The 13,357-nt window shown below is 34.5% G+C and overlaps 1 protein-coding gene across 2 annotated transcripts in view; it reads right to left on the reverse strand.

Annotated features, from left to right (window-relative positions):
• Positions 1–3,984: 3,984 nt before the first annotated feature.
• LOC149565706 (microbial collagenase) overlaps positions 3,985–13,357 on the reverse strand; it is a 111,539-nt gene continuing 102,166 nt past the window's right edge. For both annotated transcript variants that reach the window (XM_089819204.1, XM_089819203.1), the window contains one exon: positions 3,985–4,697. In XM_089819204.1, coding sequence (XP_089675330.1) covers positions 4,407–4,697 — 291 coding nt within the window. In that variant the 3' untranslated portion in view covers positions 3,985–4,406. The remainder of the gene's footprint in view (positions 4,698–13,357) is intronic.

Below are 13,357 nucleotides of genomic sequence, written 5' to 3' on the forward strand. Positions count from 1 at the left end.
ATAGCAAGATTGTATATCACAATCTATTGCAGAAGCAAAATATGTGGCAACACAAACCAATTGTAATCAGCTAATATGGATGAAATAGATGCTAAAGGAGATTGGTATAACTTTGTATAAACCTATCATCATGCATTGTGATAAAACAGGTACAAATAATATGTCAAAGAATCCAATATTATATTCAAAGACGAAACATATTACTATCAAATATCATCTTCTAAGAGAGAAAGTGACAGAGTGGGAAGTTGCATATATGTGAGCACAAAAGAGAAAGTTGTTGACATCTTTACTAAGCCTTTGCCTAACAACATGTTTGAATATATCAAAGGTATGCTTGGGTTGATATCCCCTCCTTTTGAAGGGTAATTGATAGAGGGATGAATTGGTCTAGTATATTCAAAGCACATTTATTCATCTGAACGTGATGTTTGGTACTGCTCCTTAAGGGGAGTGGTTGCATGGTGCATAGCTAGCCCAAGAGCTCTTATTTGATCAGATTTTTATAATAGTATTTGTTGGCACTTACTTGGATTTTGGTTGCAAATTGGCTTGATGCAATATAAGTATTCTGATCAGAATTGCATGTCATTCTGAAGGAAAGAAATCATTTGACAAAGGGAGATCTTCTTAGGGGGAGAGATTGTTGATGAGGTTGTTATTTGGCATTATTTTGGCACCCTTTGCCATTAATTTTGAAGGGGGAGAGAATCATGTGAAAAAAAATTCATCAAGGAAGATATGTGTGTGCAACTTGAAGCCTGTATATGTTGAACATGTTATGAAAGGGAGAGAGATGACCACTTTTAGATTGATGTTTTTTCACCATATGTTGTCATCAATGTCAAAGGAGGAGTTTGTCAGAGATAGGATAGATTTTTAGCACTTAAGAGTGTTGCAGAGATTATGTATTAATGATAGTGTCATTAATGTCAACATATGTTCTTTAATTGAAGACAAACTCAAATTCTATATATCAAAGGTCATTGATCGGTTTAGTGCAAGCAATGGTTGATAGATTTTGATGTGCAAGCTTAGATTTGTAAAGACAATGGAGTGTAGACATCATGTCTATGTTCATTGTACTTTATTTGATATTTTGGACGAGTTACAATTTGTTTATTGAAGACTAGTAGCAAACCAATGACCAAGAAAGTATGTCAAAAGCAACGGCATTATTTTTGTTGTAGCTTGATGGAAAGAAGGGATTAATGCTAGCGAGCATGGAAAATGATATGGCTTGTTCGTGGTGTGTATGTTCAGATTTGTGAGTTATTTGGTTTACTCTAGGAAGGTCATTGATGTGTGATGTGTGATGCATTTTACTCACAATCGACTAGATAACTATAGCATGTGAATTGTTATTGGCAAGTGTTAAATTATCATTATCATTGTAGCATGTGGGACATTTCATATAATGATTGTTTAATTTCTTTAAAAGGCATGTGTGTCTTAGAATGGTCTTATGTAATTAAGTGTGTACTGGGGAAACCCTAGTTGGCTGACCTAATTAATTATTTGGAATCAGTATTAAGATAAGTTATTTTCCTTATTTGAAATGTATGTATGGGATGTATAGATGTGAGCCTTGATGATGGATCATCCTAGTAGAGCTAAAAAGTTGTTGGATGCTTTGAGCAAAGGTATAAGTGGAACCTATCATTCCTAGTGGACTTCAACGGAATTATTTTGGCAAAGCAAGTTGTAGATCAATCAGTTCACATTCTTTGATTTGTTATCCTCTATAAAGGTAGTTTAACTTTTCAACACTGAGCTTGGGCAATGTGCCTTTTGTTCTCATCAACTCATAATAGGGTTAGAACCTTCTAACAAGTGTTCAAGATCTCCTAAAAAGGATATGTCCTTTAACATGGATTGTTGTACTAAATGCATTGTATTTGACTCCTAACATGGTCACATTCTTTCACAAAGAACTTATATATTAGTACATCATTTTGTGGGTGTCATCCCCACTGGAGTTTTAGCCTCTAATCAAGGGCTTTCCTCGAGAACAATCATCAGTGTGTTATGGTTGAAGATTCCTTATTGTTGTGCATTATTGTTTAATTTTTGGTGATCGGTTTTATTAAGTTTGGAATTAATTATATTTGCTCACAACTGATTCACCCCCCTTCCCACTCCCATTGTGGTATATAGACTTTACTTCTTAACATCACTAATTATATACGTAATAATCCCATTCAAACTAACATAGAAAAAGATGGAAGAGTGAAGTTGGAAAAGTTTACACTTTACAAAATGTTCCAAATGCATTAGCAAAGCCAATAAGTGTAGAGAAGTCTACAAAATGCAATAACTCTTTGAGCCTCATAACCCCTAGTAGTTAGATGTCAATGTATGAGTTCACTTTTTCTCTTTGCAAGGTATTCAACAATTGAGAAAACGCAAGGGGAAATGTCTCAACCCTACATCATTATTTTACAATTTGTCTTTAGCCAAATGGGGCTTCCCAATTTACATTGGCATTATTTTCCATGTGCATTTAGTACTTTGGGAATAATAAAATATCTAATGTCACTATATTGTGTGAGAATATTTTGTGACATTGCCAGAAAAGGGTTCCTCGTGACATTCCATTTTAGATGAGAATGAGATTATAGATTTATATTGAAATCCTAACCAATGCTGTGCGAATTTATTATGCATGTCATAAAACATCTTTGAATGGAGATTGTGAAGCCAAAAAAGTAAGGACTAATTTGAGGAGATAATTATGAGTTATCACAACTTATAATAGGTGTAAAGAATCATCTATTCTTAGCGAGATGGAATCCCTATGTGTAGGGGGTGTTGGAATTTGACTAGATGATGTTGCCACAATTGTGGACAGTATTTGTTCATATTATTGGTTTTTCATGTATTGTTCCTCTTATAAATTGAGTGCATGGTGGAGATAGCATGGATGAATTACAGATATTGTGATGATACCAACATTGCTCTATATCCTGAGTGTTAGTGATGCTCCAATAAAGACAACTTAGCAGTCGTATTGTAACTTGTTGGCTTCTAATATATTCAATTTTTCTCTGAAGATGGATTTCCTCCCGAAAGAATTTTCTCCACATACTATTTTCAATATATTGTTGTGTGTGATACTTCTCTATAACAATACAGTCCTTTTGTTTCACATGACTCTTCTTACATATCTGTTCTTTGAAATTCTGTTAAAAGCATATTCCACATCTCATTTTAAAAAAATCATTCAAAAAAAAGAAATACCAAAAGAGAATTTACTTTGAGAGCATCATAACAACATTATCAAAGGATAAATCACCCTAGACCAATTGCATGTGCACTTGATATCTTCATCATTGTTTCAAAGTCATTGAATTGATCATCCAAGGGGTTTGGGAGAAAAGACCATCAGTGTCACACTTCAGCATGTGCACTTAATGTCTTTGTCATTGTTTCAGTAATCGAATTGATCATCCAAGGGGTTTAAGTGAAAAGACCATCAGTGTCACACTTCAGCAAATTCTCCCAACATGTTTGTAAACACTACCAATTCCTTACACAGATTCAAACATCAAAGATTCCAACAATAATTTCTGCTTGTTCACTCTCACAGACAATTTCAGGTTTACGCACCAATTCCCTTCCAGAAGAATGGTAATCAGATCCATAGGTGCAGATATAAACCAGAACAATACACGGTGTCATTTTGTCATCTTTGGTATCTAGCTAAGTATCAAATTTAAACTCATTTTATTTCAAAATTTGATTATTGCATTTAATTATTTTGAATCCCACCCATTTATCTAAGTTGATAATTTACTTAAATCCTCTTATTTAATTAGCCTAGATATCCATTTGAAGATGTGATTTTATCCGTTACTATACTCAAGCTTTACATTCAAAGTTCATGTTTTTTGAGAAGAATTTTTTGAAAATATTCTGACTCGCATTTGAAAATAGGGGAGAGAATGCATTAACCAACAAAGGCCATGCATATACAAAGTCTAATTTATGAAAACTGAATTTATGCACTTTGAATATTAAAGATGTGAAGAGTTTGCAGGCTACAAGTTGGCTTCATGGAAGGTTCAAACTCCCATTTATAAGCCATATTCTACATCTTTCTGTACCAAAAGTACAAAATTGTTGCACTGGACATTATTTCTTTCCTTCAATCAAAATAGTCATGGCCTTTCATAGAGCTAACATTGACATTTATCAAGTCTGTGAAGCAGAGTTTTCTCTCAGACTCGAGTACAAGCAATGCAAATGTCATCACATCTCAAGTCATTCTGCAAGCATATAGAACTGCCCTTGTACATGGAGCTTGTTGATAAAGAAACTATACTAAATAAGCATTTGTTCAAACAACAAAGACAATGTAAACCAATGCTGTAATAAAATATCGTCAAACAGCTTAAAAGAACGTACTATGTCACTCTGGTGCACCTGCACCATAATGCTGTTCCTCCACCCCTCCCTTGAGCAACAGCAATCTCTTCATCAGCATAAAACCAAATGAAAAATGGATCTTTGGTTACTGGTGTTCGATTCTTGTCTTCTTCTTTTGCCAAATTGATTTTGAGTGGGCCGAGGGGACCAACCTTTAGATTCAAAGATTCAAAAATGAAGGCCAGGATTCGTTTTTTCCAGGAGAACCTTCCTTCAAATGTTAAGCAGCCTATTGGTCCCAAATATATTCCATTTTCAATTCTCATTGCCTGCAACATAAACCATGTATGTTAGTAAGAGACGTAATATACAAATGAATTAGTTATTAAAAATCCATATGTATTATCTAAGGGGCATACTACAGTGAGGAGCTCGCAAGCTGGAGAACATCAACTCCCTCTGCTTTTAAAAATCCATGAAATTCTTCAACACGGTTTTCTCATATCAAATATAACACTATTAACAAATAAATTATGGCCACAAACAGGACCATTGACTAGAGTTAAAATCCTGAATGCAAGACACTTTTATCAACACAGCACCTGGAGAGTACAAAGTGATATTTCTTTACAAGTTGAATTATGTACATCTGTTCTCCAGGATTTTAGACAATCTTGTTTTCTTCACATCACAACTATCCAAGTTTTTATTAAAGATACTAGAACTGAAAAGATCAAAGCATGGTCAGACCATGAGTTAGGTTATATCAGTGTTAATACCAATACTGGGGTATGTCAGGACAAGTTTCCAGGACGTGGGGAAAATAGGCTTCATTTTTGGGACAGGGGAGGGGGGGTACAAGGGGAGGACGAGACAGGAAGGATTGTTGTGTAGTATCCATATAGAGCTTGAAATGATGTTTCAGTATAGCATACCAAATTAAAATACTTGAACATAGCAAAAATGCACCATGAACTAGAACCATTGAACATTCAACATTGTAACATATTACATACCCAATAGTAACATTCAAGAATCAAAGTTCAAATAGAAATTCAAGTACTCATCCCAGCACTAGCATGGTTGCGAAATGGCAGAGGTGAGGATACTTGGGTACTCAAGTGCCTGGTGCAAGGACATCTCAGGGACAGGTTATTCGAGGTTTGGGAGGGGGGTGTGAGTCCCCATTTTATACTAGGTTATATAGATCAAAGACCGTGTATTCTAATTTTTTGTTCAGTCAAAATAATAACAAAGAGGGTTTCCTCCTTATATCATCAATTACATGCAAAAGGAAGAAACTTACACAAAACTAGTTCACAAGTGAAACTTCAAGAGGCAAGTGATAACAACAAATATTGTCAAAGAGATTGCTAGGACTTAGGACACATCTATTTTGGTCAAATGATAAGAAATGGACAATTATTAATTGTCTCTTCACATTGGCCTAAAGAATCTAGTTTATAAAAAATTGAATTCCGAATATTCCTTTTACAAGAAAACAGATATAACTAATTATAGGAAGAGGAAAAAAATAAAATTGCCATATCTGTTAACCATAGCAGAGAGTTATTTCTATTTAAACAGCATTTTCAATGCTATGTGCAAAGCCTGGACCTTATATCTGGTGTTTTCTAGGATCGCTAAAAATGTACTAACAATGCCATTTTTATTGACTGTTTTCCAAATGCAAATTGAAGGCTTATTAAATATGAGAGGAGACATGCCTCATGAAGAGACATGTCTATACAGTTAATATTAGTAATATAAATAACCATATATATATATATATATGATGATTTACCATCAACAATGTATCTCATGGTAAAATCAATCCAACTGAAGCTACAACCTTAACACTTCCTCTTAGTTAGGGAGGATTGATATAGAACACATTATGCTTTTAAGTATATGAAGAGATATCATTCCTAGAATGGCATATTAGGAATATCAACATAAATCTATCAACACACATATATTAACATATATTACATATGGAATTTGCTTCAATTCACTATGAGGCTAAATTTCTCAACGCTCCCTCTTTAGCAAAGAGAGAATTAAAGCAATTATAATACAAGATTTGAACACCCCCTTAAGTGTGGTCTATGATAGACTTAAGTTATGGTGTCTGGCAAGATCTGGCCTGAAGAACCACAAGAAATTGATTTTCACGGTGTCCGGCAAAATCCAGCCCAAAGAACCATGATAAGTTGGTTATCAAGGTGTCCGGCAAAACCTGACCTGAAGAACCACGATAACACTTGCTCCAACACATTTTGGTGTTAGGAGATTAATCAACTATTGATAAAGTCATCACCTTACAATAGTTACCTTCTTGTTGGTACATTCATTATCATGACTTCCAATACTCTAGGACAACTTAATGAAGTTTGTCATCCATTTATAAGATCGTCACCTTACAATGGTTACCTTCTATTTATATATGTCAATGAAAGATTGTCACCTTTTATTACATATCATATGTGAAATAGTAACCACCATAAACCAAGTCAGAGGGTGGGACAAAGGCTTTCACCTCAATTCTATCTCATAGATAAGAATACATTACAATAAATTTTACTTATAACTTCTCCTCATAGAGAAGATATCATTTACAAAGAATTGCACCTCAAAATTCTCCCTTTGAACATCAATCCTGGGAAGTCAAGTCTTCTAGTTCCTTTCTTAGAAGCTCTCTTCACCCAAGGATGCCTGTCGAACTCGCTCTAAATCTAATATCAATCTTGTGATTTTCTAGTGATAAGTCAATACTTCCTCATGATGCACTCAAGAGTAGGCCCATCAAATTCATGCAATCACACACATGCATTTCTAGACTTCCTCTGAATATTAATCTCCTAAGCTCCTGTGTTGCCTTCGAAGTGTTATACTCCCTCTTAATGTAAAAAGATACTAATAATCTCAATCATCAAAGATATTTTCTTCAAGAACCTCACTTTATCCAGCCTAATCACAACTTCTTTTAAGCTATTGTCATAAGTTGCCTAATGTCATTCTTCTTTTCTCGCAAGATCAACTTCAAATACAAAGGAAAAGATCAAGGCAAATAACTCTTATAGTATGTGTAGAATTACAAATAAGAGAGAGAATACAATAAGGAAGTAAATATAATACTCAAGGATAATAAATACTTATCTACACATTAATGTTCTTCATACAAGTTGCTCCAATGAAGGTCCATATGTATCAAATAAGATGATGTCTCTGTATAAGCATTTGTCAACCAATGGGAATAAAAAATTGGTTATTATTCCCCCCCACAATGTAAGATTCCCACTCATTCCATCAACATTGTTGGGTGATAGTATCTATTTAGTGATACTTAGTTCTCATGAGCGATCATTTCATTCTATGCAATTAGTATGTCGAGGAATGTAATGGAGTTCTACTTCCATGAATGATTCTTGTAATTTCCTTGTAGAATATATATATATATAATAACATATTATATATATAAGATATGTAGTAGGGTTTGCCTTGGTTTTAAGGAGATTGTATATGTTTTACTCTTTAGAATACATGTTTCCACTATTTGCTCCCTCTCTTTCAAGGTTGCCTCTAATGAAATATTAGGCTCCCTCTGAATCTAGATCTCCTTCTTCCTTCACTAGAAATCTCAGAGGAAAAGATCAAGGCACATAGTTCTTATAATATGTATTGAAATTAGAAATAAGAATAATTCTACATAACAATAAATATTATTATAATAAAATATAGATAAATATATATTTTGAACATATATACATATATTCAATCTGCTATGTATATTTTATTCTATATTTTCAACTAATTTCACCTAAAATGATCATAAATAATTGAAATAATGTTGGACATAACAAAAATACTTCTCTCCTTTGCATCAATTCATAAACTATCTCAATATCCCTCAAAACAGAGAAATGCCAATATTATCCTTTGGTATTTTCTAAAACTCCACCTTTGCCCGATCACCAAATCAATCTCCAAATCCTATTAATGCCCATCCTTTATTAATTTTTCCACTAGTGTCATCGGTGTTATATATTGCTTCAAATCTACTGTGGCAGACTTAACCATTTCGATATCCATTCCATGGTTACGTTGCATTTTCCCTATGCTCTTTAATTTGGGTTCATCTTGTCAATATCTATTAATTTGATACTTTATAATATCTGCTGGTAATTGTTGGCCTATCGAATTGTATAGTGTACTCTTATTCTTCCTTGAATATACACATCACTTGGTAATAGGTGATATATTTATTCCTTCATGGTAATGTATGAAAATGCATTCAAGCTTTATTTCATTCCCATGATAATGTGTCGAATCCAGTTGTATGCCCTTTCTAATCTGATATTCTCCAAAGTCAATGAATTCAAATCACTATGCTGATGTATCATAGTGTAGTGGTCTGCTGATCGCACCGAATGATGATTCCCCTTCTACTTGGCAGTATTTTCATTGGCAAGTATGTGGAATTTGGGTCTAGTGAAAATCTTGACCTTGTAATTATTTTATTTTATTTTTACCTTCCTCTCCCAAATTTCTTAGGAGATGCATCTTATTTTCTCCTCTCCATACACAACGCTATTAAATTTTAAACAATATCTTTAATAAAATATTAAGATATGGAGACCAATATGTTACCCGCCCTTTGAGTGCATTAATTTCTACATAGATCTTTCCATATGGTCAGTGTTTCCTCACATCTTTCCGATTTTATCTATTCTTATTTAATAGCCCATGATCAAATCGTAGTATCCATGAGATAATTACATTGCAAATTCTTTTTCATCACTGACTACATAGAAGGTTATTTTGACGATTTGTACCAACTTAGATATAAGACAACATGGATGCAAATCCTGCACTAATTTCTATATCTGTTACTTCTTTCTCTCTAGAAATTGTGATTCGATCTTTCAAGCCTTTCTCTTTATGAGGCTTACTATACATACATCAATCTATTGATAATGTCTTCTTAGAATGCTTTACCATAATTCGCACCTTGATTTTGATAATAAAATGATTATATATGATCCCTAAGTACCCATACTAGTGTTCGAACTGAAAAAATGACATTGCCCAGTTTCCTTCTTATTTCCATTGCTTTTTCATTCAATGTGCTTCTCTTATTTTGAAACTTTTTTTTAAAATATATTTTCAGTCTTTTTTCTTCCAATGTGCACTACTAGGTGTATAGAAGATATCGTAAATATGCAGCAAGTTTTCCTTTGTTGTTTTATGTTATTGGTATTTTTCCATGATGAAAGGAAGCAATTGATGATTACCTCGAACATGCCACCAATTTATCTCTGTTTCACTATGTTTTCACATATGTTTTAATTTTAAACATTAACCTATCAATTGGTGGCTCGCTTTTGTGCCCTTTCAAATACTTTCCGACACAAAATGGAGCAAAGAGGATACTATTCTTGTGAGGCTACCCTTGGGATCTATCCAATGCTTTTACATCAACATCTTGCAACCTTTAATAAATCAAGGTTTTTATTATTTTCATTGTTGAAGACCACCATAACAGGATCTGACTGCCATAATTCTGTCCATATTATTTTCGTACTCCTCGAGCAGTGAAGTTCAAATATTTTCCAATGGATCTCTTAAGTTGTGTTGATCTAGACCAAGATGGCACATTGTCATCCATACATATCCTGACTTCAAGGTTTGAAATTTTCTCCACGCAATATTTGTGAAGCCTCTAAACTTGAATGCATTTAACTACTTTTTGACATTTGCAATTGGCTCTGATACCATGTTGTTTTCTAGAATCGCTGCAAATGTACTAACAATGCCATTTGTATTGATTGTGTTCCAAATGCAAATTGAAGGCTTATTAAATATGAGAGGAAGCATGTCTCTACAGTTAATCATCACTAGATAATATATATTATATATAAGATATTTATCTAAATGATGATTTACCATCAACAATGTATCTCATGGTAAAATCAATCCGACTAAAGCTACAACCTTAACAATATCTTGCCACACAAAATGACCAAAGTTGCTCTTTTTGCAATAAGGTACCATCCAGATATGACACAAATCTGGCCATTGTTACCATATCCATATTACTTTGTAGGTTTGAGAGGATAAGAAAATTAAGGACCAGATTATGATTTATTACATCTTCATAAATAATAGATTACTTAAATTCATAGACTCATAAGACCATGTAAGTGATATAGTGTAGCTACAATGTAGGTCTTAACAGGAAACCTATATAATTTTAAAGAGTTTGATGCTATAAATAATAAAACTAGTCTGGAGGGTGGATAAGAAGGCAAACATTATCCTTGGCCTTTGCCTATCTGTCATGTCCCCTCTCTGGGCTAGACCTATTCTATTTTGCAATTAGTTCTTATGGTCGCCCGGGAGTTAATTGTCACACAAGGGGGCCCAATCAACGGGGTGCACTAGTACACCACCTTTCTTAACTAGGATCTATCTTTATATTTTTGAATTTGGGTGCTCACTTATGAGACCGCCTCATTGGAGATTTAGGACCTAGCCTTGCATATTTAAATAGGATGTTTGGTTGTTCATCATCATCAATCACAGTATATCAAGTCTTGTGTCTTCAATTCCAATTGTGGAATTAAGCATTAAAGAGCAATTTCAGAGGTGAGAGATCCTCCCTAGTATGTTGGTTTGTCTAATAAGGTGAATTCACTTTGTAACAGTATTGGATTAACTGGAATCATCTTGTTTCCAAATCATCATACCTTGTAGATCAACTTCTATACAGTCAAGCATTTAGTCTTGGCAGTGAAACACAGAGCATATAGTGATATTTTTGGCCTCAATGCAATTCTTAATCGAAGGCTATCTGGGCAAATAGTCAACTGCATCTATCATAGCCATAAACCATCATTGGAAGGCAATCGATTTCACTTGCAATCTTCATAACAGGAGATCCAAATTATAAGATCACAACCTGCAACCGCTAATTCATTTTGATAATATGATTTCCATCACAAAACATTGGCCAATGATTCATCATCATTCTTTAGGAATCAAGCGGTGAGTGAGGAACTGGCATCCTCCAAATCAGTACCTAAAGATAGATTTGGGTATGGATGAAGGAAGGGAAGGCATGGAACCAAACAATAAAGGGATGCTTGAGGTGGAAGATTGTTTTGAAAACAAGGATGAATGGAATATTTCAGTAGTGACTGGAGGACTCTAAAGTGTTCCTGTCAATGTGTAATTTCCTTGAAGCCACAACTTTCTATGAAGAAGAGCCGATGAATTTATGTAAATTTATGGATGATACATTTGACAATATAAAGAGAAAGTTACTTAGGGCTGCATCCCCAGAATGCTTTCAACTATCCCCATCCTAGAAACGTTCCAGGGATAGGAGAATCATAGGGTGCTTTGACTTTGACTCTCAAAATCATAATTGCACTTCTTGCAATAAAAGCTTCATAACACTAAAATCCAACACTTTATCGTTGCTTTTGTTGCCAATAAGTTGGATTTTTATTGCTGATAAAAACTGCAGATTATCATTGATAAAATAGAAATAAGTGCAATATTTATTGGCCACGGTTGCCCAATTGGTATTGTCAGCCAAACACAAATGCATTCTTTATTTTGTAAGTCGTATGTTATTGTTTGGCCAAAAAGAACTCCCAAGGTTTTGAGTTCTAGTGATTCATGCTTTATCAATATTATTTTTTGCATCTTAAACAATCAAGAAAATGGTGCACACCATGAATTTTTGTGGTTCTCAAGGTGCCAGTATGGTCTTGGCGATAGGGGCACTACCCCCGAACCCTGTGAGGGGCATTGCCCCTCGATCCTACTGGAGACGATGCCCCCATACCCCTCCAAGGAACCTGCCCCTTAACCATACTGGGGGCACTGCCCTTAGACACCTACAAGGGATGTGGCACCTTGATTCCACTAGGGGCAATGCTCCCCCAACCCCTTTTTATTTTTGGAGTACACTAGAACTTTAATTTTGTGCAGCACAAGACATTATCTACACTCTTGTCATTAGTCTATTACATGATGTAAGAGAAAAAGTGGTAGATGACTTTTTCTTTTGGGGGGGATGATGTAGTCAGTATAAAATGCGTATTGTTGTGTTTGATAGTATAAGTCGCAACCAGTTGTCCAAAGGGCTGACACACAACCATAGAAAACTTCTAGGTCTAGACCCCCCACCCTTCCAGTATTTTTTACTAGAGCTACTACGAAGGGGAAGAGGAAGATATTAGACTATTTTGATGTTGTACTTGTATTTGCTTATAGTTTTACATAGACAACTAGTTATTTTAGTTTGTTGCAGAGTTTAGACTTATCATGTTATAGCTACCAACCATCAATACTCCACATAAGAATGTCATTTTGTACCAAATTTGCATTTAAATATATCGAGACTCAGCTAATTTGTTTTGTTTATACATTTACTGACTCATTAGATGCATCTCCTCATTGAGTGTTGCCCCTTGGTAATAAGTTGTTGATAGTGATATTTTCAACTATGCTCAAAATAACACAAATATGGCATATGAATTTCACTAATTCTTATATTTTAAGGTGGTGTTATCTATAACTGCATGTTTTCATATGAATATTTTAAATTTCTCTGCATATTATCTTCCCTATCGTTATATAGCCATCCCCTTTGTTGTCCCCTAGCCATCGCAAAAATTGGCAAAAAAATTTGTAATCTCAGAAACTCATCCCCACGTCCCATGTCATACCCATCCTAGAAACTCGGGGAACCTTTAGAATATGTAATATGGAGGGTATAAAGGATTGTTAAGGGAAATCCACTTCTTCGGAAATTCAAGGAGAGAGAATAAGGAGGGGTGGAAAATGGAAAGGAAAAAATATTGAAATTTAAGGCGCAACTATGTCGGGAACATTCTCATGTCACTTGGAGAAGAAAGTGGCTAAGTTACAAGAGTAGCTAGCCTAGAAAGACTTGAAGTTGGTCAAACAGACCTCC

The sequence above is a fragment of the Cupressus sempervirens genome, chromosome 3 (genome assembly GCF_028749045.1).
Source record: "Cupressus sempervirens isolate cs-2001-9-10 chromosome 3, ASM2874904v1, whole genome shotgun sequence".
NCBI classification, from domain to species: Eukaryota; Viridiplantae; Streptophyta; class Pinopsida; order Cupressales; family Cupressaceae; genus Cupressus; species Cupressus sempervirens.